The sequence below is a fragment of the Saimiri boliviensis genome, chromosome 9 (genome assembly GCF_048565385.1).
Source record: "Saimiri boliviensis isolate mSaiBol1 chromosome 9, mSaiBol1.pri, whole genome shotgun sequence".
NCBI lineage: Eukaryota > Metazoa > Chordata > Mammalia > Primates > Cebidae > Saimiri > Saimiri boliviensis.
In genome coordinates this window covers 106,097,939-106,122,286 of record NC_133457.1, presented here as the reverse complement: position 1 = coordinate 106,122,286, position 24,348 = coordinate 106,097,939, and the positions used below count along the sequence as shown (strand labels likewise).

Below are 24,348 nucleotides of genomic sequence, written 5' to 3'. Positions count from 1 at the left end.
TGAGACACCTTGCCTGCTTTCCCTCCTCACCCCTAACGCCAGGTATGGACTCACAGCTCCCTGTTTTGACTCATCATGCAAGTTATCATGACAGAAGTTAATATAATAGCTATTAAGATAGGCTCTTTAAATCAGATTCCCTGGATTCAAATCCCTGCCATACCACTTAACGACTATGTAAATGTGAGAAAGTTGCTTAACCTCTCTGAGTCTCACTTTTCTCATCAGTAAACAGGGATAATACTGCCTCATAAGGTTATTGTGAAGATTAAATAAACTAGTTCGTGCAATATAATTAAAACAGTACCTGACACGTAATTGATCTCCCACTATTTAAGTGACAGCTTTTATTATCATCTGCTTTATAATTTGCTTGTCTGGCTCTCTCATCAGACATGTGGGCTAGATTAGTATCTCATTTGTCTTTCTATCTCTACTTGACAGAGATAAGGATATACACCCTTGAGAAGTTTCTCAATTATGGAAAGATAGATAGATGGTGGATGGATTATTAGATAGATGGCTGGATGGATGGATGGACGGACCTGTGGGCTATATATATAGGTGGGTGGATGGATGGTTGGATGGATGGATGGATGAATGGATGGATGGATGGATGCATGCATGGGTAGGGTTTTGGATGGACGGATGGATAGGTGCATGAACGGGTGGGTTTATGATCTAGATGGATGGGTAGATGGTCAAATGGGTGGTTAGATAGTCTATTTGACCATCTACCTGTTTAAATTGTATGGAACAGAAGAAAACTGTGCCTGAAGTCAGTCTTGTCAGCTATCTCAAATAAGGTTCTGCAGTATGTGATTTATTAAGTTTGGGGTTATTGTTTTGTTTTGCTTTGTTTTCTGAGCACAGCTGTCTTCCTGCTCAGGAATTTTTGTTTCAAGCAATCTGTTACTTGCAATATCACTGTATCCTTGTAAATTTCGACCTTCAGTAAATCATCTTCAAGGCTTAGAAAAAAACACATATGTAAACTTTTTTGGTCACAGAGGAAAGACCTATGATACTTGGCCTAGAAGATTTTTCAGTTTAATTGGTAAAAGAGATGCAATTAAGAGAAGTTTGTCAGTTACCATTATCCTAGAGTTGTCTTGCTGCTGGGTCAGAGATAGCACCAGGAAGGCTTTTGATGACAGCCTGGATAACTCAGAAAAACAACTTGGACAAGGTGATCTGTGGTTTGAAGGTGAAGAAGGAACCATGTTTTCTTGGCTCAGGCAGAAGCGAATCCTGAAGGCTGACAGCAGAAAAAGTAGAAGGTCCAGAATGCTCAGTGTAGCCTGAGGCTGAGGAAGGGGTGGCTGCTGGCATTGAGGAGGCCCAGCTCAGAGCAGAGGCCTTTGACCTAGTGAGACGTGGACTTATAGTCTCTTATTCCTCAGCTAACAGTAAGAGTAATAATATCTGCTCCTCAGGATTGTGGGGAGGATTGAAAGAGGTAAGGCATGTGGCATCCCAGTGCCTGACTCACCAGATTTCTCAAGATATATCCGTTTTCATCCTTCCTTGAAAGCAGTACAGGCTTGAGGTCAAGAACATGAGCTATAAGCTTTAGAGACATGTTGCTATCAAATCCAGTTACTAGCTGTGTGATCCGAAGTTACTTCTCCTTGTTTGCCTCAGTTTCTCCATCAGTATAGTGGAAATGGCAATAATACCTATCTTTTAGGGCAGCTGTGAGGAATACATGAGTTAATGTGTGCTAAAGCTGAGAACAATAACTGAAACATAGTAATTGCTGTATAAGTATTTGTTCTTTTTTTTTTTTTTTTTTTTTTTTTTGAGACAGAGTCTTGTCCAGGCACCAGGCTGGAGTGCAGTGGCACAATCTCGGCTCACTGCAACCTCCGTCTCCCGGGTTCAAGCAATTCTCCTGCCTCAGCCTCCCGAGTAGCTGGGACTACAGGCGCACACCACCACGCCCAGCTAATTTTTGTATTTTTAGTAGAGACGGGGTTTCACCATGTTGGCCAGGATGGTCTCGATCTCTTGACCTCGTGATCCACCTGCCTCTGCCTCCGAAAGTGCTGGGATTACAGGCTTGAGCCACTGCGCCCAGCCTGTTCTTATTTCATTATTCCTAAAGATGTGAACACTTTGTTCCTGATGACCAGATTAAGAAGCACTAACCCTTATATCTGTGGATGAGGTGCAGACATAAACCACCCTTTACGGAGCCCTAATACATTTCAGATGTTTAGATTAATATAATATATCAATTTAGATTAACATAATTTACATAAAATTCTGCATATATTACATATTATATCTAATTTGAGTATAATTTAGACTAATATAATGCTAATGCATATGGTGATTCTTGGGAATACATAATTATTGCCCCCAACCTTGAGATAGAGAAACTGCGACTCAGGGCTGTTTAGTGAATTGTTCAAAGCCATGTAGTTAGTTAAGCGGTGGTCCTGAGATGCTAAGGCTTATTATATTTCCACTCCTCAAAGCTGGTTGAGCTGTCAGTCATCTATGCTATCCACCTTGGTGCATGGATCAGGAAAAAGAGGTCCAAAATGAAGGAGAAGAATGTATTTGCCCAACATGTCACAATGAACAACTGAAAGATCTGAGATTAGAGCGCTGGCCCCTTGATTATCAGCTCCATGTTTTTGACAATGTGGAGAACCTGGGTGTCCCTATAAGTCTTGCTCCAATGAACCCTGAGCTTTACATCCCGGAGGAATCACTTTCCAGGCACTGAACTTACCAGCAGTGAGGTGGCGAAATGTTCTCCTTACGGTGCCATCCTGTATTGCTGGTGAGGGGGATTTGATGACTTTCTGTGGGAGCTTCTGGTCCCCACTCATCGTAGTCCTCAGTTCTTCACCCTCTCATCATCTAGGGCCGCTGTTCTTACAGTCTGGGATATTGAACTGTTTTCTTCGTGGCCAGATCTTGCTGCACTGTGGCTCATTTTCCCCAGCTCAGCCCCCTGAGGAGGTGTGGGGCTTTCCTTCTTCTGTGGCTTCTTATCTTTTAGAGTCAGTTTCCTTCTGGGGGTGTAGGGTTGGGCTTTGCCAATTGATGAAAGAAAGACTACTAGAGATGGCCCCAACTTTCGAGCTTTGGTTATTTTCTACTTGAGATGGGAAAATTTTAGGCTCTGATGACGTACCCCCACTCTGCAGTTATAAAGACTGTATTTTCCTGTACCAAGAAAATGGGATAATGGTTGCCAGTAATCAAATCATTCAAAAAAAGGAATCTTTTCTTGTCTACTCAGGTGAATATTTGGAGGCCTGAATGATCTAGCCATTTTTCTCAATCTACAGATATATCACTTATTGTCAGTACAGCTAAATCTGATGTGAAATAAAAACATTCCTATTTATTTTCTTACAACATATGAAAAGTTATAACAGAGGGAATATCATGATTTTATTTGAGTTTTGTGATTGTTTGGAAGCCAGGAGCCAGTAGGGACATTGGAAAGATACTGAAAGCAGTGACTTTTCAAGCTTTCTTTTGGAGAATGGAATCCTCAGCCATATGATATCTTAAATGATACTTCAATGTATAAAATAGATTAAAATGGAGGTGCTTTGATGAATGGTGGGGGCCAGCAGCCTCACCTGCTCAGAACCCTCCTTCTTCATTACACAGGGGCTGCTATAGCTCCCCCAGACTTCTCTGAACACAGTTTGAAAATGACCGATCTAGTTTAATGTGCCTAAAGGACAGATGCAGAAATGAAGGCACAGAGTTTATTCAAGGTAGAACCTGTTTCGATTGAAGGTTGGAACTCCTCCCTCTCAGTACAGTGCTCTTCCATGATGTGGCTGGATTTTGCGCTGATCATCTGCCACGTAACAAACTACCCCCGAAATTTAATAGCTTAAATAACAACGGTTATTTATTTTTCTCATGAGCCTTCACTTTGGGCACAGCTTAAAGGGAATGACTTATTTCTGTTCTGTAATGTCAGGGGTCTCAGCTGAGATAACTTAGCTGACTGAAAGCAGAATGACTGGGGGCTGGTGCGACATTTCTTTCTCTTTATGTAGTCTCAGAGGCTCTCCTGGGAGCTCTCCAGCATGGTTGCCTCAGGGAAGTTGGGCTTCTTATATGGAAACTGAGGGTTCCAAGAGAGAGTTGCGGACAGAGCTGAGAGGCTTCTTTTTTTCCCTGGGTTGGAAAGTTCCAGAACATAATTCCTACCACATTCTATTCACACAGGGCCAGCCCTGACTCAGTGTGGGAGGACACTCCATAAAGTCCTGAACACTAGGACATGCAGATCACTGGGGAGCCATCCGGGGTACTGGCTATATGATCTCCTCGCTTTGGGTATGACCTTACTAAATAGATTCTGATGTGAGTTTATCTGAAGCAGAGGAGACAGAAGTAGTTACTGTAGCATTCCTTACATCACAGGACATTATCATATGGAAGAGTGGTAGACTAGTCCTAGGAAGCCACAGAGAGCTGATCCAACACACACCACCCTGCCCCCGCTGCCCACACCAAAAAGAAAAAATCATAATTACAAGGAGGCTAGTTTTAGTTGACCATAAGGAAGAACTTTGAAACAACCACAACAGCCAACATGAAACTTCCTGTGTGAGGTCATGAGTTTCCCTGTTATAGAAGAGGTCTTCCTTATTTCTTCTACCACTGGAAATACCTGATTCTCAGTGAAGATGTTTAGTAGAGGAACTTGCATCTCCTTGAGCTTAGGGATGCTAAAATAATATGTGCATTTCTAAGAATCAAGATTTCATTAAAAATCTAATTCTTGTTTGTTTGTCTTTTCTTTTTCCCCCATTTTGGACATTTCCTTCATCTGACTGCCCATCAATATATAGAAGAAATGCTTATTCCTACTCCTATTACTTGTAAGTATCGAGCTGGTATTAACTTTGCTTCGTGCCCTGTAAGGGAATCTGTAGCATGCATTCCCCACACCAACCAAGTGTCTGTTAGTTTCTCATTTTTCTCTTCTGTCTAAGTTGTCTGTAGCCTTAAAGCTTTTATTTTGCATAAATGTGTTCCATCTGAAAGTGCACTGTCATTGTTCAACTTCGTTATGTTTCTGCCATCTTGGATTTTTTTCTTATTTTTGGAGATGTGAAGGGCTGTTTCTCCTTTGTGAGTGCAATTTTCTAGTTAGGAATCCCTGAATTCCATCAAGCAGGGGACCAGATCCTCCTGCAGGACTTGCACACATAGGACAGAATCACATTCTTAGCAACTTCTGAATCCATTTGTTTCTACTTGGAGAATGGGTAGCCCTCGGGGCTCAAAGTTTAGAAAGGAATTCATTGGCTGTTTCTGCTATTTCAGAAAGTCTGCAGGGATTCATGACATTATCTAGAACCAGCCTCACGGTGAAAAAAACATCCAGTGTCTTTGCTTTGGCCTGGGAATATATGTTTGGTGTTTAGCATTATTTATCTCATGTTATCAATGCATTTTGTTGGGAGTTATAGGTAGGTGCTTGCTTATCTGTTTTTTTACACTTGCTAAATACAAGTGACTATTTTTTAAATTAATAAAACAGAGGGCTTGGCACAATGGCTTATGCCTGTAATCCCAGCACTTTGGTGGCTTAGACAGGCAGATGACCTGAAGTTAGGAGTTTGAGATCAGCCCAGCCAACATGGCAAAACTCCATTTCTACCAACAATACAAAAATTAGCCAGAGATGGTTGTAGGTGCCTGTAGTCTCAGCTACTCAGGAGGCTAAGGCAGGAGAATTGCTTGAACCCAGGAGGTGGAGGTTGCAGTCAGCCAAGATTACGCCATTGCACTTCAGCCTGGGCAAAAAGAGCAAAACTCCATCTCAAAATAATAATAATAATAATAAAAAAACAGAGATTCTCAAAACATAGGAGTAAGGGAGAACAGCTGTACAATAGATCCTTGGTGATGAAAAGTTAGAACATCTCTGAACTAGTCCCACATTTGTAATATGCAGTTTTTTTTTTTATTTTTGGAAATTGAGGTTCAGAGAGGTCATAGGGACATGATAAAGAGATTGAAGGATGTGAATTCATTGCACATCCAGCTAGCAAAAGAGTAGGATTAAAACAGGGAATGCCTGGCTTCTGATAAAGTGCATTGCCTAGCACTCCATGTCTTCTCTCACCTCTGGCAAACTCAGAGACGTTGTCCCTAACAGCATTACCTGCTGAAGACTTCACAGATAAAGACAGAGCCAGAAAAAGGCTGCCCCATCCCCTCTGCTCAGTGTTGGGTCCACAGGTCTTTAGGGCAGGTACTACCACCCTCAAGTTATATGGGAACAAATGGACCGCCATCACCAATACTGGAAGTACTAGATCACTTATTTCATGTGTTTATTCATTCGTCCCACAAACATGCTTTCAACATGCACGTTATGTTTTAGATAGTGTGGATGAAGAAATGAGTAGAACCCAGAGGTTCACCCTCACAGTATGCAAGCCTGTCTGAGAGACTAGCATAAACTCACCATTGGAAACGTCCGTTGAGAGACACCTCTACATACTGTGGTATAGGAGCAGTTCGTTGCGTGGCGAATTTTTTTATATGCAATTTTTAAAATTGTACTTTAGGTTCTGGGGTACATGTCCAGATCATGCAGGGTTGTTGCATAGGTACTTACATGGCAAGGTGGTTTGCTGCCTTCATCCCCGCCATCACCTGTATCTGGCATTTCTTCCCATGTTATCCCTCCCCAACCTCCCCAACCTCCCCAACCCCTGTTTCCCTCCCTTAGACACCCCCAACAGACCCAAGTATGTGATGCTCCCCTCCCTGTGTCCATGTGTTCTCATTGTTCAACACCTGCCTATGAATGAGAACATGCAGTGTTTGAGTTTCTGTTCTTGTGTCAGTTTGCTGAGAATGACGGTTTCTAGATTCATCCATGTCCCTACAAAGGACATTGAACTCATCATTTTTTATGGCTGCATAGTATTCCATGGTGTATATGTGGAATGGTAAATTTTTTATGTGGCAAGAGATAGTTATCGGTGCATTTAGAGATAGCTTTACCCATTACTGAAAAAATTAAAATTCGGATTAGAGTAAACTGCATCTGCAAAGGCATGGAGGTACAAAACAATATAGTGAGTCCTTGCGATGGTGGAAAGAGAATGAGCTTCAGGAGTAACGCAGCTCTGGGCTCACGTCCTGCCTCTGTCATGCACTGGCTATAGTGCCTTGGGCAAATTTTCTAAATTTTTTGAGTCTTTTTCCTCTGAATTATAAAATCAGGGTAATGGTGCCTGACTCACAGAGTTGCTGTGAAGAGGAGATGAGATTATTTTGCAAAGTGCCTGGCACAAAGTTGTCACTCGTGAAATGTTAGTTTTCTTTCTTTCCCATTTCAGAAACCACAAGGTTTATAGCAGGAATGGTAGTCCCTGGAAGCCCCTCTGTTCCTCCAGGGCCTCTTAGGGCATTCATGTTCCACAGCCGATGTGGGCATGCAGGGACACATCACCAACTCTGGTACCTCACTCCCATCTCCCTATCAGCCAGTTTGCCTATCAGGGTCTTTGAATGCCTACTTTATATAGTGCTGTGTGCTGGGTGCTGGGGTGGAATCCAAGATAAGCAGTGTGAAAAGACAGAGGATGGATCTGCACATACTTGCAGTTCAAGGTGCAGTAATAAACACAAGCCTTTCAGTAGGTGCAGACATAAAGTTCTATGCCACAGGTCCCAGAGCAGAAAGCTCATACCAGCAGTGGGACGCAGATGCATCTAGACAGAACACAGGGTTTCTGTAATTATATTCATTTTATATTCACCAACCCCAAGGCCCCCATGAGGGTCATGCATTATATGTCACTGCAAATAGCCTGCCTTCTCTAGAGAAACCTTAGGTGGTTAGATTTTCTCTTAAGCATCATCTTCCCATCCCAACTACCACCAAGCACTTGTGAGAGATGAACCAGTTCCTAGACTTAAAGGGATGGAATGGGTAAGGTATAATTAATTATTAAGATGCAAGGGGAGAAGAGGAAACCACCACCACATGCCAAGTATTTTGTACATACATTAGCTCAGTAAGTCCCCCGAATAGCCTGGTTTGGTAGGTACTATTATCCCTAGTTAATGGGAGAGAAATTGCTCTGAGAAGCTAAGTCATTCTCCCAAAGCCACCCAGAAGTGGATGGGAAGGAGAATAGATCATCCTGGAAATAGAGACGTCTCAGGTGGAGAAATGGTCATGTGAGTCATATGCATATGACTCTGGATATATTGCACTGAGAATGCTGGTGGGGCTCCCAAGCAAAAGCACCCCATGGGAAATTGGAAATGCAGAGGTAGAGTTTAGGGGGGACATGGATGTTTGGCACCTTCCTCTGAGACGCAGCAGATGAGAGTGCCCAGTGGATGAAAGTAGGCCTGGAGAAAGAGGACAAGAACAGAGGGCTAAGGGCTAGGGGATGAGGCCCAGGAACTGACCACGATTAAAGAATCAGAAGAAGAGAGGAACTGGCAAAGCAGACAGACAGGTAGGAGAAAGACATAAGGCCCAAGAGGAGAAGGCTTTTGCGGCAGGAGTTGGTTGGCCATAGCAGATGCTGCAGAGGATGGAGGTGGGGACACAGCCCTGACATTTGGCCATCAGAAGTCACTTGTACAGGTTTTAGGGATGAAGGTTGAGTAGGAAGCCAGCCTGCCCGGGGACCGTGAGTAGAATCACCTTTTTCATAAAACAGAGGAGAAACATGATACCGGCCACCTTAAGGATCAGAAAGTCCTGGGTGGAGATTTAGTTACAGTGGGGGAGCCTGGGCAGAAGGAAGGGGCTGAAGATGCAGGAGGTAGGGGCTATGAAAGGGAAGATCTGGAGGTGAGGTGTTTGGGGACAGGGAACAGTCTAGGCGGGAGGAGGGACAGGCCTTGGAGACCATAGGAGTGAGGGAGATGCATGGAAATGAGGAAGAAGAAACAGAAAGGAAATGATGGCCCCCCACTATGTGCTAGTATATCCCCCGAGGGGGGCCTTGAAGCCTCAGTGCTCAGCATGTGGACCATGGACAAGCAGCATCAGCATTACCTGGGAGCTTGTCAGAGATGCAGCATTGAGGGCCCCAGCCCAGACCCCTGAATCAGAATCTGTATCGTAGCAAGATCCCAGCTGATTCACATACATGTTAGAGAATCACTGACTTAACTGGAGTCTCAGTTGTCTTATCTATAAAATAGGAAAAGTAATGCCCTCCTCATAGGTATTAGGGGCCACCTGGTCCTTTCAATGAATAAACACTGATTTCATTGAAGAGCTTGGTTAGCCGAAGTGTATTCTCTCTTTAACACACTTCGGCTAACCAAGCTCTTCAATGAAATCAGTGTTTATTCATTCCACAAATATTTGTGGAATGCCCTCTGCATGCTAGGCATTGGACAAGCTTCTGGATATATAGGAGTTAGTACAAGTAAAAATCCCTATGCACGTGGAGCTTTTTTAATGGAAGAGGTAGAAATTAAACAACATATGTAACAAAAATAAAAAGCATGTTATGTAATGGTGAGAGCTAAGAAGAAAAAATAAACTAGGGAAAGAGGAGATGAAGTATGCATTGGGGAGGAGCAGAGGAATTCTATTTCCCCCCAAGCAGTGAGGCCCTCGAGTGCTCTCCACCACTGAAAGTATCCCTATATAAGTACAGGGATCCAGAAATATTTTCTGTAAGGAGCCAGACGGTAAATTATTTTGGCTTTGCAAGCACATGTGTTCTGTGTTGCATCTCTGTAACTCTGATGTTGTAGCATGAAGTCATAGCTACGTGTATGAGTGTGGCTGTGTTCCAATAAAACTTAATTTGAAAACAACAGGCAGTGGGCCAGATTTGGCCCACAGGTCACAGTTTGCCAATTCTCACTCTAGAGTTTTGAGAGTAGGGAGAGGGTGAGGTTCAAGATTCCTCCTGCTTTACTGAGCTCCTGCCATGTACTTTATTCCTGTGCTTGGTATTGCAGGCACAAAGGTGAATAAGGAACACCCCATATCAGACTACAAAAGGGCAGAAGTTGAAAGGCATTACCAATTGGTCCCTACTATATGGTAGACTCATCCAATGTTTATAACAAGCCCTGCAAAGTCTGTTAGTTTGTGGATTTTAATTTAGATGTGAAGACTGAAGTTTGAAGACTTGTGTATTACTGCTCACAGCCAGAATGCAGCAGGGTTAAGTTTGAACTCAGGACCACATGACCCCCAAACTCTACCCATGCTTCTTATAAGCCCTGTTCTTTGGGAGGTGGGGAGACTTCTGCCTGGACCAGGTGCTTGGAGCACGTCAGCCAGGTTGCAGAAGAGTCAGGTACCAAATACAAGTCTGTCTGCCCACAGGGCCTTGTTTCTGTGTGTGGCATCAGTGCACTGCTAGATACAAGAAGTGATAGCTATTCTGGGCTGTCAAGGAGGCCCTTGAGGGGGCAGTCCTGTCTCTGCTGTCCTGGGGGTTGGCCACGTGATGTGGCTGGTCTTCCAAGCAATGCTGTGCACAGGCAACATGCTGAGAGCAGTCGGAGCTCAGGGCATTGGAGGTAGCCAAGGGGTTAGAGCAAGAGGTTGCAAAAGGAGTGCACATGACCAAGATAAATAACAGCCCAGTAAAAATGGAGCTATGGAACAGAGGTATCTGGGGACCCAGGGACACAGGAAAATTTAAGGTAAGGCCCATCATTTTCTCTCCAGCATACACACACACAAATGGAACTAATGTGGGTTTTGGTGTCAGGCCTGTTTCACAATTCTAGGTCTGCCTTTCCTGTGAGATTGTTTCCACCTGGGACAGTGGTAGAAACCACTCTGAGCCTCAGTTTCTTCATCTGGAAAATCAAGATAACAGCAGTGACTTCCTAGTGTTTTGGTGAAGGGCAATGAGAGAGTGTTTGTGTAGAGTGGCCAGCACACAGTAGGTGTTTTACAAATAGCAGCTGTAATTCCTCACATTCTGAGCTGACAAAAAATCCTTCTCTGGAATTTTGCTTTTCTGTAGTAAAGCAGCCCCCAACCACTTCAGTTGTTCAGTGTTTGCCATTTTAAAGGCTATTAAGAGTTGGCATATGTCCACAGGTTAATTTACCTCAAGGTGTGTGATGGGCACAGTAATTGTTTCGAACAGAGGCATTTTAGTGTAGTAGTTCTTGAGAAAACACGAAGATGTTTACCAGTCGTTCCGGCTGAGAGAGATCACATAGCCACTTCACTTAGCTTTGGACAGATGCCTTGTGCAAGTGTCTGTGAGGGAGAAAATCATGACCTGGGCTGGCTTCTGTCTGCAGATACTCCACGGGACTCCTGGGCTCTTCCCATATCCTTCCAATCTCCTCCATCTCAGTATATTCAAATCCTACATCATTCTTCAAAGTCCAGATGAAAGACTGCCTTCTACAAGAAGTCTCCCCTGATTCTCTCCACCTGTGGGAATGGCACCTTTCTCTGAACTGCAGTTGCATTATATTATTGGCAGGAGCAGATGTGTCTTAAGGATGTTGCTTGCTCATTAGGTTATTCTCCATGGAACTCCTAACATATACAGTGGGCCCCAGTAAGTCCCTGTGATAATGAGCGCAGGAACAAAATGAATTTAGAAGACATGCGGCTAAAGTCAACAGGGAGGTACTCCGCACTTAAAAAGGAAAAAAGATGTCAATTTTTAGGTAACTCTAGACTTTGTACCTTCCTTGCTTCTGTGGCTTTCAGGCAATTTTTGCTTCTGTTTTTGCATCTGTGTGACCTGGACAAGCCACTCAACTTTTTCTGAATCTCAGTTGCCCGGTACGTAAAAGAGATTAAAAATAGGAACCTTACAGAAGTCTCACAAAGATTCAATGGATGTAATGTAAAATGCCTAGCACATAGTAGGGCCTCACCAAAATAAGCGACTGCTCCTTTCTTCAGATGCATATGCCTCTTCAGATCATCAGCTGCTGTGAAGCAAATATCATTGCCTCAATATATTTAAACAGGCATTTTAAAATGATTCCATCAAGAGATACTCAAAAGTTATTTAATGTAATTTATCAGCCACTTTGAATAAAAATGAAGAAAGAATAGGAATAGAAGAAAACCATTTAAAGATGCTAAATATCAATTACCAGCAAATATCAAGTTACCGACAGCAAACATGTTAATAGGTGAAAATGTAAGACACTACCGTACAGTCAAGACGAAAGTGATTACTAGCAGTGTTGCTGTTCAGCCAAGGCGAGAACCTTGGTGGGAATTCTGATCCCCAAGCCTCACCCCCAGATCTGCTCAGTCTCTTTAAAAGCACGGCCTGGGAATCTGCATTTTAATGAGTATCTCAGATTCTTCTTTGCCATGCTGACTTTGAGAACAACTGTAATGACATCCTCACATCACTCTGATTTAAGTGTCCCTTTCACAATGTTTATCCCTGCCATGCATTCTTCCTGGAATTCTTCCTATCCCCCTTGTGTGCCCAGAAAATTCTAGTATCTTTACAAAGGGACTATTATTGTTCTCTACTTCCGAGGCCCCGTCCAATTTCCACAGACCATATCCATAGTGCTGGGCTCATATCTTTTTTGTTGTATTCATCTTTCCTTCCTTCACCCATTGACTTACTAATTCACGATCCCTTCCCAGGGTATCCTGCCCTTGGTGTCTTTGCATGTCGGTCTCCATGTAGAGAGAACTATGTATTACTCACCCATTCATTTCCCAATGACTAGATCAGTGCCCAGGACAAATCAGGCGTCATAAGATTGTGTTGACTAGATGAATGAACATACATGAGTGGATGTATGTGTGGAGGTGATATCCTTCCAATTTTGTTCTGCCTCTCATTGAGTTATATTTTTCGATTCTCTAGAAGTTAATTGATACCCATTTTCACTTACTTTGGCCTGTGGTGATGATAGAACTTTCAGATCACCTATTTCGTAGTCTTACATGGGTTTTAGGTTTAGAAATGTTGCATTTGTACTTGCATGACACAATTATAAATGTGTAAAATTAATGACTGCTATTACAATGGGATTTTTTTTAATTATTATTTTTTGGCCAGGCACAGTGGCTCAAGCCTGTAATCCCAGCACTTTGGGAGGCTGAAGTGGGTGGATCACGAGGTCAAGAGATCGAGACCATCCTGGCCAACATGATGAAACCCCGTCTCTACTAAAAATATAAAAATTAGCTGGGCGTGGTGGTGTACACCTGTAGTCCCAGCTACTCGGGAGGCTGAGGCAGGAGAATCACTTGAACCCGGGAGACAGAGGTTGCAGTGAGCCGAGATCGTGCCACTGCACTCTAGCCTGGTGCCTGGTGACAGAGTGAGACTGTCTCAAAAAAAAAATTATTTTTTATTATACTTTAAATTCTGGGGTACACGTGCAGAACGTGCAGGTTGGTTACACAGGTATACATGTGCCATGGTGGTTTGCTGCACCCCATGAACCCGTCATCTACATTAGGCATTTCTGCTAATGCTGTCCCTCCCCTAGCCCCCAACCCCTTGACAGGTCCTGGTGTGTGAGGTACCCTTCCCTGTGTTCATATGTTCATAATGAAATATTAGTAGATATAAATGCACTGGGCTAGACCATGTGTACTGATAGATTTGGATGGGGATTGCAACTGAACGGATGCTTCATTGTTTACTCTATTGAATTGGAATCTAAACACATCAATCATGCATACCAAACAGAGCAAAGCTATACATCAGAGGCTTTGTCACTTTAATCAGGGAAAATACAAATGAGTGTTTTCCCTCCAAAGGTGGCAAAAGATGTTTATACTTGAGTTATAAGTTTATACCTAAGTTTAAGTTTTATTATGTTGGTGCAAATGTAATTGTGGTAATTACTATTAAAAAAAGGTAAAATGTACCTTTAATGGCAAAAACTGCAATTACTTTTTTATAATAATTTCTTTATTATTATTACACTTTAAGTTCTAGGGCACATGTGCAGAACGTGCAGGTTTGCTATATACACGTGCCATGGTGGTTTGCTGCACCCATGAACCGGTCATTTATGTTAAGTATTTCTCCTAATGCTATCCCTCCCCTAACCCCCCACCCCCTAACAGGCCCCGGTGTGTGATGTTCCTCTCCCTGTGTCCGTGTGTTCTCATTGTTCAAATCCTACTTATGAGTGAGAACATAAAACCTCAATTACTTTTGCACCAACCTAATAATACCAACCACATATTAGTGACGTCTTGAGGCTTAGAAAGGACTGTCTATGACTCTTAATGCTTCTACCTCATAAATATATTTCAACTTTATAAAGAAGGTTAATGAGAATGTGGGAATCCTCTGCTGACAGAGAGGAAGGAGTACCTTACTGAAGTGTGGTTAGAAAGAAAATTCCTGTGGAGGACACTGATATGCTACTCAGATACCCCTTCAAGAATGAGGGCGCCGGGCATGGTGGCTCACGTCTGTCATCCCAGCACTTTGGGAGGCCCAGGTGGGCAGATCACCTGTGGTCAGGAGTTCCAGACCCTGGCTAACATGGTGAAATCCTGTTTCTACTAAAAGTATAAACAACAACAAAACAATAGCCAGGCATGGTGGCACGTGCCTGTAATCCCAGCTACTCTGGTGGCTGAGGCAGGAGAATCACTTGAACCAGGGAGGCAGAGGTTGTAGTGAGCTGAAATCATGCCATTGCACTCCAGCTTGGGCAACAAGAGCCAAACTCCATCTCAATTTAAAAAAAAAAAAAAAAGAATGAGGAACTTTCTTCTACATTTGCTTCAGTTGATACTGGCAGATGCCCATGAAAGGATGGTTGCCCAAGGAAAAACTTTTTAGAGTTTATGTCTTATCAGCGGGCCACCAAGTAATGACCCCAATTAGTTGGTATGCAAAGCATTCATAGGCAATGAAGAGTGCATTTCAGGGGAGGTAACTCACTTGTCTGTGACACTAACAGCCCCCTTCAGAACTTGCCCTCTGGAGCCACCTCACCCAGAGTCACCCACTCACTGGTCAACGAAGGGATGTAAAAGCCACCCCAGCTTCAAGGCTTCCTATGGGGTTGGCTTTAGCCACAGCTGCCGCTGCATCACCATTCACCCTTTCCTCTGCCCACTCTTTCTCTTTCTTTTTACCTTCCCTTTGTCTGTCCCCTTCCCTTTTGTCTATAGGTGAAGCTTCCCCAATACATCTCCTGCTCATCAATCTCTCTCAGAGTCTGATTGATTGTCAGAGAACCCAGCTTGGGACACTCCCATTGGCTTTTCTGGAGACAAGTGGGTTCACTCCCCTGAAATACACTCTTCATTGCCTATGAATGCTGCATACCAACGAAGTAGAGTTATTACTTTGTTGCCCACTGATAATACATAAACTCTAAAACATTTTTCCTTGGGCGATCATTCATTCATAGGCATTTGCTGTTCACCTGTGCTTGTGCGGGACCTGAGAGCCACCAGAGATCTTCATACCTAGCCCCTGCTTGGGGGAACTAAAGATGTATCACAGAGAAGACTGTAGCAATACCCTTCGGTGGATCCAGCCGGGGAGGGAACCAGGGTCAGAAGTGCCCCCTTAGCAATATGTCTCCAAGGCAGGATTGGGTTGATTTCTGAAAGCACTACATTCAGCAAGCATCCCCGAAATGGGAATGACTCTTACAGCTAGAGCTGTGGCAAAGATGGGATCCCGAGACGCGCAGCCTGGAAAACGGCTCTATAAGTGTTTCAAAATAGTGCTCTTAATGGAAGGAAATTAGTTAAGCCCCACAATGTTGATGATGATGATAATGATTGCATTTTGTTTGTTTTTAGGGCTTTATCTCTTTCAAAGTGCTTTCCCACTTATTACCTAGTTGTCTAGTTAAGCTTGGAGGTATTTCGGAAAACATTATTAGATGGGTGACTGTGCCAAGCAGGAGCTTTCTGGCTCCACAGTTTTAGATAACTCACTTAATTCCATCCCAACTTCAGTTTCTCATCTGTAAAATGGGAATCATAACACCTACATTTTACAATAGCTCTGATGTTTAAGTGACATATTATTTCATTCATGAGCATTTACTCAGCAATTCCATTGTGCTAAGGAGAGAAATTTGTTGAACCTTTAGTAAGAAATATTCTCTCAAGGAGCTCACAGCTTAAAAGGAACTTGGGCATGTTAACAGAATGTTACAGAATAGTGTTGCAAGTGCATGGAAAGAGGAGCAGTGAAAACACAGCAAAGGGGAGGAAGTCGCTGATTCTACTTTGAGGAGAGATACCATGGGTTAACTGGCCCAAAAAAGTTTCTGGTATAAAATAGCTGCAAGACGTTTCCTTAAAGAAATGACTCATTCGGCCGGGCTGGTGCCTCACACCTGTAATCCCAGCACTTTGGGAGGCCGAGGTGGGTGGGTCACTTGAGGTGGGTCACTTGACCAGCCTGGCCAAGATAGGGAGACCCCATCTCTACCAAAATTAGCTGGGTGAGGTGATGCAAACCTGTAATCCCAGCTACTTGGGAGGCTGAGGCAGGGGAATTGCTTGAACCTGGGAGGCAGAGTTTGTAGTAAGCCAGGATCGCACCACTGCACTCCAGCCTGGGCGACAGAGTGACTCTGTCTCAAAAAAAAAAAAAGAAAAAAAAAATTCATTCACTCCTTGACCTCATAACATTGAAACACACACACACACACACACACACACACACACACACACACATACTTTTTTCATAACTTAATTTGATAGCATGCTAGGAAACAAAATTAAAAAGGCAAAGAACAAAGGAATGGGATAGAGATGGAAGGAAAAGGTCAGGGAGAAAGTTTGAATTCTATTTATACTACTTGGTAGCTGTGAATCCTAAACCCTCTGAGTTTCAGTTTTCTCATCTAGAAAGTGGGAATGATCATGTTCAATTCATGGGATTATCTTAAGAAATTAAGTAAGACAGTGTACATGCCAGGGGAATTAGTGTCCTTTATGAAATTATAGAGCTTGGCTACAACAAAGCAGTATTTTTTTTTTTTTTTTTGAGATGGAGTTTTGCTCTTGTTACCCAGGCTGGAGTGCAATGGCGTGATCTCGGCTCACCGCAACCTCCACCTCCTGGGTTCAGGCAATTCTCCTGCCTCAGCCTCCTGAGTAGCTGGGATTACAGGCATGCACCACCATGCCCAGCTAATTTTTTGTATTTTTAGTAGAGACGGGGTTTCACCATATTTACCAGGATGGTCTCGATCTCTTGACCTCGTGATCCACCTGCCTCGGCCTCCCAAAGTGCTGGAACAAAGCAGTATTTTGATATCAGAGGAAGAGAGAGAGAGAGAGAGAGAGAGAGAGAGAGAGAGAGAAATCGAGAGAGAAATCAATGTGATCGCTAGATTTAAGTTAAATAGAAGAATTTGAAGATAGAATGAAGTAGGGAATTTTAAATAGTGGTCCTTAAACCTCACAGATTTTCCCCTCTGAGCAGTTGAGTAAGATGCCCCTCCTCCTGGCATCCATCCATGGTGATATCAATAAGAAAGAAAAGAGATAACTAATGATTTTGCCCAGAACTACAAAGGAAGAAACGTCATTTTTAGAAATGTTGCCTTTCTGGGAACACAGCTTAGAGGAGTTGGTGTATTTTAGGGAGAATACTCAGCTAGAGAGGAGACCACACGCCACAGTCCAGTCTATAAAGAGAGATTGGAGAACTGACTTAACTGGTCTGGGGTATTGCCTGGTTACTTTAAAGTTCCCCAGGATTTTCTAATCTGAAGCCATCGTTGAGAACCATCTGGATAAGCTTGAGAATCCAGGGCTATCAAATAAAGGCATTTGAAAGAGCATCATGAAGCTTTAGCGTGGCCATTTAGCTCAGAATCTTAGTTGAAAATTTGGTCCCATAGTATTATCAGATACACATGGTTTTGATTCTGATGCTGGAACCTGAATTTGGAAAGCAAAATCTGTTGAAGACAAGATGCTATTTGGTGGCACCATTTCCTTTTTTAGGTATTGAGGTAGACAATCCTTGCACTGTTCATAAATGTACAGAGGTCATTTAATAAAAAGCAAAAATGCCCAAGCATATACGTATTTAAATAGTATTTAGTTTCTCACAACAATCACTACTCATGATGGTTTTGGAGGCATTATGAGGAGTAAAGTCCCCTCCACCATGATTACCTCCTGAGATAATGTGTGTTGAGAAGCATCTCTTTATCTCTGAAGCCTCAAGGGACTCAGTGCTTCTGCTGATGAAATCTCTTTCTTTACAGAATAAAAGAACATTGGCTGAGTTGCTTTCTGCAGCAGTTTTTAACTCTAAGGGCTTTGAACCACAGTGCAGAACATTCTAAAAGGGTGGGAATTGGTGGGTATATTACAACCACCCACGTTTTTTAAGTGGAAGAATAGAAAGATTAGTGTGGTCAAAACCCTGTTTTTACTGGAAGACTTGATTTTTGTAAAGACTGTAAATATCATTTTGTTAATGTTGTAAACCAAATTGAGCCTCGAGACTAAAGAAGGCTTATTTGGGAAAACAGCTTCGCAACAATGTACTTTTTCAGAAATGGAGAAAAGCTAAGTCTTTAGACTTTATTTCATTCTTCCTTCCCCATGCCAATTTTGATTTGGAAATCTACCAGATGAGAACTTTAGGTGAAAAATCTAAGCTCATATCTGGTTGGTATGGGATTTCATATCATTCTTTCTTTTTATCTTTGCTTTAGACAGCAGAACCACCATGAAAGTGTGGGATCTAAGGTTTTTCCGGATCTATGGCTGATTTGAACTATACGCATTGACTGTATTACTGTGATGTGTTTCTCAGCCATGTAGGCAAGGGGCAATTTGCTCAAAAATTGTACTTCTGTAATCTCATCTTTCATTCCTTAAGGGGATTAAACAGTGCTTTTGCCTTAGCTCTCAATGGTGAGGAAAGCAATACCCAACACCTGGAAACAGCACTGTAGTGAAAAGAGCATGGACTGGATTGGGGTTTGAATCCTGGACTTCGCCACTTACTAACTTAAAATTCTCTGAGCCTCTGTTCTCTCATCTGTAAACTGGGGACAATAATACCAAATCTGGAAGGTTGCTGTGGGGATTTACCAGGACAACACAAGGTAATTGAATGCATATACAACATCTGGTTTTTATATCTGGTGCACAGTAGGTGCTCAGTATATTGTAGTTATTAGCATATTTTATATTTTGTATTTCTCTGTCTACTCCTGTTGTGTAGTAATTAGCATATTTTATATTTTGTATTTATCTACTCTTGTTTACTAAGTACTTTCATATAGGTAGTGTGTCAAGAAAAATTCCCTCAAACTGTATTTTTTCTCTACTCTCACACTGTCACAGTCATCAACATGGAAGAGGATTTCTGTGACCAAATGTATGGGATGTTTTCCCCACATATCAAGCAGAGGACACCAGCTGGGTGTCCGACAGTTCCGTTCCTACCAGGATATAGGGTCAGATCCCACACGTTGGGCGTCAGCCCCCATGACTACTCTCCATTCCCCAAGACAGTAGTCATAAGTCTGGGCCTCTGAAATTTCTGACCAACTGGCTTCAAGGTGGGGTTCCCACAACCCCTTCTTTGGGTTCAGGTAATTTGCTAGAGCAGCTCATTGAACTCGGGGAAACATGTTTCCTGGTCTATTATAAAGCATATTACAAAGAATATTGATGAAAAGACACATAGGGTGAGGTTTGGGGGAATAGCTCTGGAGCTTCCATGTCCTCCCTGGGGTACCACCCTCCAGGAACCTCCACGGGTTCAGCTACCTGGCTTTCTCTCCAAATCCAGCCGTTTTGATTTCCTAGGGAAGCTTCCTGAAATCAGCATTCCTACCCCCAGGTGTGAGGTGGGACCCTCTCAGAGGAAAGTCTTAAGACTCATAATCAGAAAGGCAGGGGAAGATGAGAGTTCTGCCTTGGGCAGGTGAAAGGAAGGGAGGAGAGAGGGTGTGTCTCCTGAGTTCTTCCCCTGGACCCTAACACACCCAGCATAGCAAAAGACTGTCACAAGAGTTATAAACCAGGTACGGTGGACAAAAACCAGTGTATATCTTTCATAACACTACAGGTATCACACAAAAAAGTTGAGTCACTCCAATGAGAAAATATTTAAAATGTAAGGAAATGAAGTCTCACCGCACTGAGCAGAGGCACAGACCATATGAAGGAAGATACGTGTGGAACAAAGAGGTGCTAATTACTAGTGTTGTGTTCTCATCATGAATTGCGGGGTGGCTGTAGGAGGGATTCTGAAAAAGGCTGCTTACTTTACATGACAACAAAACTGATGAGTACTACAGCCCCTGCCCCAGAGAGAAGCACTTTACACGTCTGAGTGCAGGGTAAAGACGCAGTGAAAGGGTCCAAAGTCAGTTCTTACCCTTTGCTCTAAATTACAATAGAAAAAACAGAAAGCAACTGATGTGATTTGGCTCTGTGCCCCCATACAAAGCTCATCTCAAATTGTAATCCCCAGATGTCCAGGGAGGGGGCTGCTGGGAGGTGATTGGATCTTGAAGGCAGTTCCCCCCCCACCGCCCCAGGCTATTCTCATGCCAGTGAGGGAGTTCTCTTGAGATCTTATGTTTCTAAAAGTCACAGTTTAGTCCAGGCATGGTGGCTCACATCTGTAAGCCCAGTACTTTGGGAGACCAAAGTGGGTGGATCCCTTGAGATCAGGAGTTTGAGAAAGCTTGGCCAACATGGTGAAACCTCATCTCTACTAAAAATACAAAAATTAGCTCAGCCTGGTGGCTTGCACCTGTGGTTCCAACTACTTGGGAGGCTGAGTAATGAGAATCACTTGAACCTGGGAGGTGGGGGTTGCAGTGAGCTGAGAACGCACCACTGCACTACAGCTTGGGCCACAGAGTGAGAGGCTGTCTTAAAAGTAAATAAAGTGCCAGCTTTCCCTGCATGCTATCTCTCTCCTGCCAACACGAAAGATGCGCCCTGCTTCCCCTTTGCCCTCCGTCATGATTGTAAGCTTCCTGAGGCCTCTCCAGCCATGCAGAACTGTGAGTCAATTAAACCTTTTTTGTTTATAAATTACAGTCTCAGGTAGTATCTTTATAGCAGTGTGAGAATGGAATAATGCACCAACCAAATAAAAAACTGTACCAACTGGCTCATGCCTGTAATCCCAACACTTTGGGAGGCCGAGGCAGGTGGATCACCTGAGGTCAGGAGTTCAAGACCAGCCTGGCCAACATGGTGAGAAACCCTGTCTCTACTAAAAATACAAAAATTAGTTGGGTGTGGTGGCATGCGCCTGTAATCCCATCTACTCCGGAGGCTGAGGCAGGAGAATCGCTTGAACCCGAGAAGCGGTTTGCGGTGAATCGAGATCATACCACTGCACTCAAAGACTGGGAGACAGACCAAGACTCCATTTCAAAAAAAAAAAACACAAAAAAAAAAACCTGAGCAAGATCATTCCTTGTTACACGATTGGTATGAAATTTATCTGCATTGTAGAAATAGGATCAAAATTAAAAAGAGGATGGGGTTGGGGTTGCGTTGTTTTTAAATTGGCCTCGAGTCCTGCTTTTAACTTCATTTAGTAAATTTTTGTCTCTTAACATTTTTGTTTATAATATCTTGTAAAAAGAGTTGTACCTTGGAGAGGATTTTCTTCAAATTTAGCTATAGCTGACATGCATAAATAACTTTATTTTTTAAATACACCTAAATGTTGATGGTATTTCACATAACAATGTTTCAGGTTATATTTTCTGGACATTTGAGGTTTAGAGGCTTTTTCCTCATTCTTTATTTTTATTAATGTTTTTTATTTTTATTATTTTATTTTTTGTAGAGAGGGTGTCACTATGTTGCCCAGGCTGTTCTTGAACTCCTGGCTCAAGCTTCCCAAAGTGCTGGGATTACAGGTGTGACCCACCACGACCTGCCTCCCTGTTCTTTCTTTGAAATAAATGTACAACGGCATTTTAGCTGGTTGATATCTGCAAGCTTGTTGATACCCTGCTGAGTTTTGACTGCATTTGCATTGAATCTGTAATCAATTTGGTGAGAAGTATCCTCTTCACAATGCTGAGTCTTCCAGCCTAGGAATATGTATGTCTCTTTGTTTGACTGGAACTTTGATTTCTTTTGTCACCATTTCATAGTCTTTGGCAAGTAGGTCCCATGTATATTTTGGTGGATTTATATCTGGATGTTTCTTTTTTGGGTGCTACTGTAAATGGTACTGTTTATGAAAATTCATATTCTAATTGTTCGTTATAAATGCATAGAAGTGAAACTGATTTTTGCATGTTGAAAAATATATATATATATATATATATATAAGTTTTTTTAAAGATAAGGAAATAGATATCTCAGATGGGGAAATAATAATTTTCTTACTCAAAAAAGGCTACTGCATGAATGATACGTTAAGTGGGTCTGGGCCCAGTGCTTAGCAATGCCCAGTATGTGCTACATGTGAGTTATAATCTGTCTTACCTTGTCATATTCTATATTGCTCTAAAAGCCAGGCTCCATTCAATTAGTCATAGTTACAGGACTTAGAACCGTGTGACAGTTAAGACGTGAAGCCCTGGCCTCAGGCAGCCCGGGGTTTGAACCATGGCCCTTACCATATACTAGCTGTGTGATCTTCAGCATGTCCCTCACACCTTCTATCTTCATTTTCCTGCACTGCAAAATGAAGAGAATACCCGGTAACATTGTAACTTGGCCAGACCCCAGTGCCTGGCACCCAGCAAGCACTCAGTAAGCATTAGCTATTCTCCTTGTTGCCTTTGTTGTTGTTAATTTGTATGGAGGAAGATAGTAGGGAATTTTAAGGAAGAACTCGCTGACAATGCTTACCTAACACTGGATCAGGTTGACTGTGAAGTGAGCCTCCTATCACAGAAGAATGGACGACTCCCTATCTAGAAAGGCACAGGGGGAGTCAGGCTTCCCTGAGAGTTGCTCTACATGTTGAGATTATAACACCCTTCATACCCCACATGGCATTATAAGTAGAACTAGTTCCAGGGTCTCCCCAGTCCTCTCAGATGCTTGACCCAGAGACACACAGAGTTTGAAGTAGTAGACAGAGATAGTATCCCTGAAAAAACACCGACCAGACGCGTCTTTCCATCAGCTGCAGTTTATGATTGCACATTAAATTCAATTGCTTTTCTTTAGGAGGCTGGTGTAGGGACCCGTCATCTCCAACCCAGTGCCATCCATTCTGGCTTTCCCCAGGAGCGCAGACAGACCAGCCGCCTTGCTAGTGTACACTAATTAATTTATCTCATGCTTGTGATTTTATGGCGCTTAAGTGCTGGAGCATTTCTGTTTATTCTTCTCCCGGCAAAGCACCTCACGTTGCCTAAAGACCATGAATCTCCATTGCAAACGCCGTCTGTCTTGGGCTGGAGAACAGCCCACCGGCTGTCTGCTGTCTTGCTGGCACTGCCTCTTACAGCCAAAGTAAAACATCCATTAATTTATCCTTAATGACATTTTGACATTCCAATCAGTTCATCAGATGTTTCTTTTGCAAGACTTCTCCCGCACGGCCGAGCCAGGGTGCCAGGCCACTCTTGATGCATAATGCATGAGACCGGTGTACCACTCAGTACACTGTGACAGACAGATGCATCTTCTACTCAAAGACCTCATGTTCCTAATAGCCCTGGCTCCCAGAGTGATTCATACCAGTGTCTTCAGAGTTGTTTTCTTGTATGCTTCCAGCTTTCTGTGCTTGGGAGAAGCTGGTCAGTGTAAGGAGAGGGGCCTGGGCTCAGAAACATACATGCAACAGTGTTAATTGGAAGGAAAGGAAGGGTATATCAACCCCTTGCTATAGTCAGAGTTTAGAGTAGCTTTCATTCTAATTCAGGTGGAAGAAGGGCCTATGGCAAACCTAACATCTTAAATCTTATCATTACTCTGCTATTACTTAGAAAGTAATATCATGAAGACACTCTGATAACAACAATGGATATCAAAGAAGAAAGAAAAAATATCCTTAATAACTTCAATCTAACACATGAGCTATCCACACATAGATATACTTCCTCATCATTATAATCACAGTGTAGACACATTTTTATTTTCTAGTATTTTTAACTTAATGTAATCCAGTTAGCATTTTTCCATGTTGTTACATAGTTTTCATTTTAATGGTCCTCTGTCAATTTAATAGCTGCATAATATTCCATCCAGAGGATACACCATAATTTACTGAACCAGTTCCCTATTGTTAGACATTTACGAGGCTTTAACTGATCGTTTGCTATTAAAGGCAGCCAAGTCTGGAGAGGAGGAGAGCATGCTCTCTGCAGGCTGAAGAGCTGGACTCAAATCCCAGCTGTTCCCTTTACTTGTTTTATGAGTTTGGGATTAACCCTTCTGAGCCCTGAATTCCTCACCTATAAAACAAAAGAAAT

At 42.8% G+C, this 24,348-nt stretch overlaps 1 protein-coding gene across 15 annotated transcripts in view; it reads left to right on the top strand.

Annotated features, from left to right (window-relative positions):
* PTPRT (protein tyrosine phosphatase receptor type T) overlaps positions 1-24,348 on the top strand; it is a 1,134,111-nt gene that overhangs the window by 970,287 nt on the left and 139,476 nt on the right. For 10 of the 15 annotated variants that reach the window (XM_039479696.2, XM_074406551.1, XM_039479695.2 and 7 more), the window contains one exon: positions 4,842-4,871. The exons of the other annotated variants lie outside the window; for them this stretch is intronic. In XM_039479696.2, the coding sequence (XP_039335630.1) occupies positions 4,842-4,871 (30 nt within the window). The remainder of the gene's footprint in view (positions 1-4,841; positions 4,872-24,348) is intronic. 15 annotated transcript variants of the gene reach the window in all.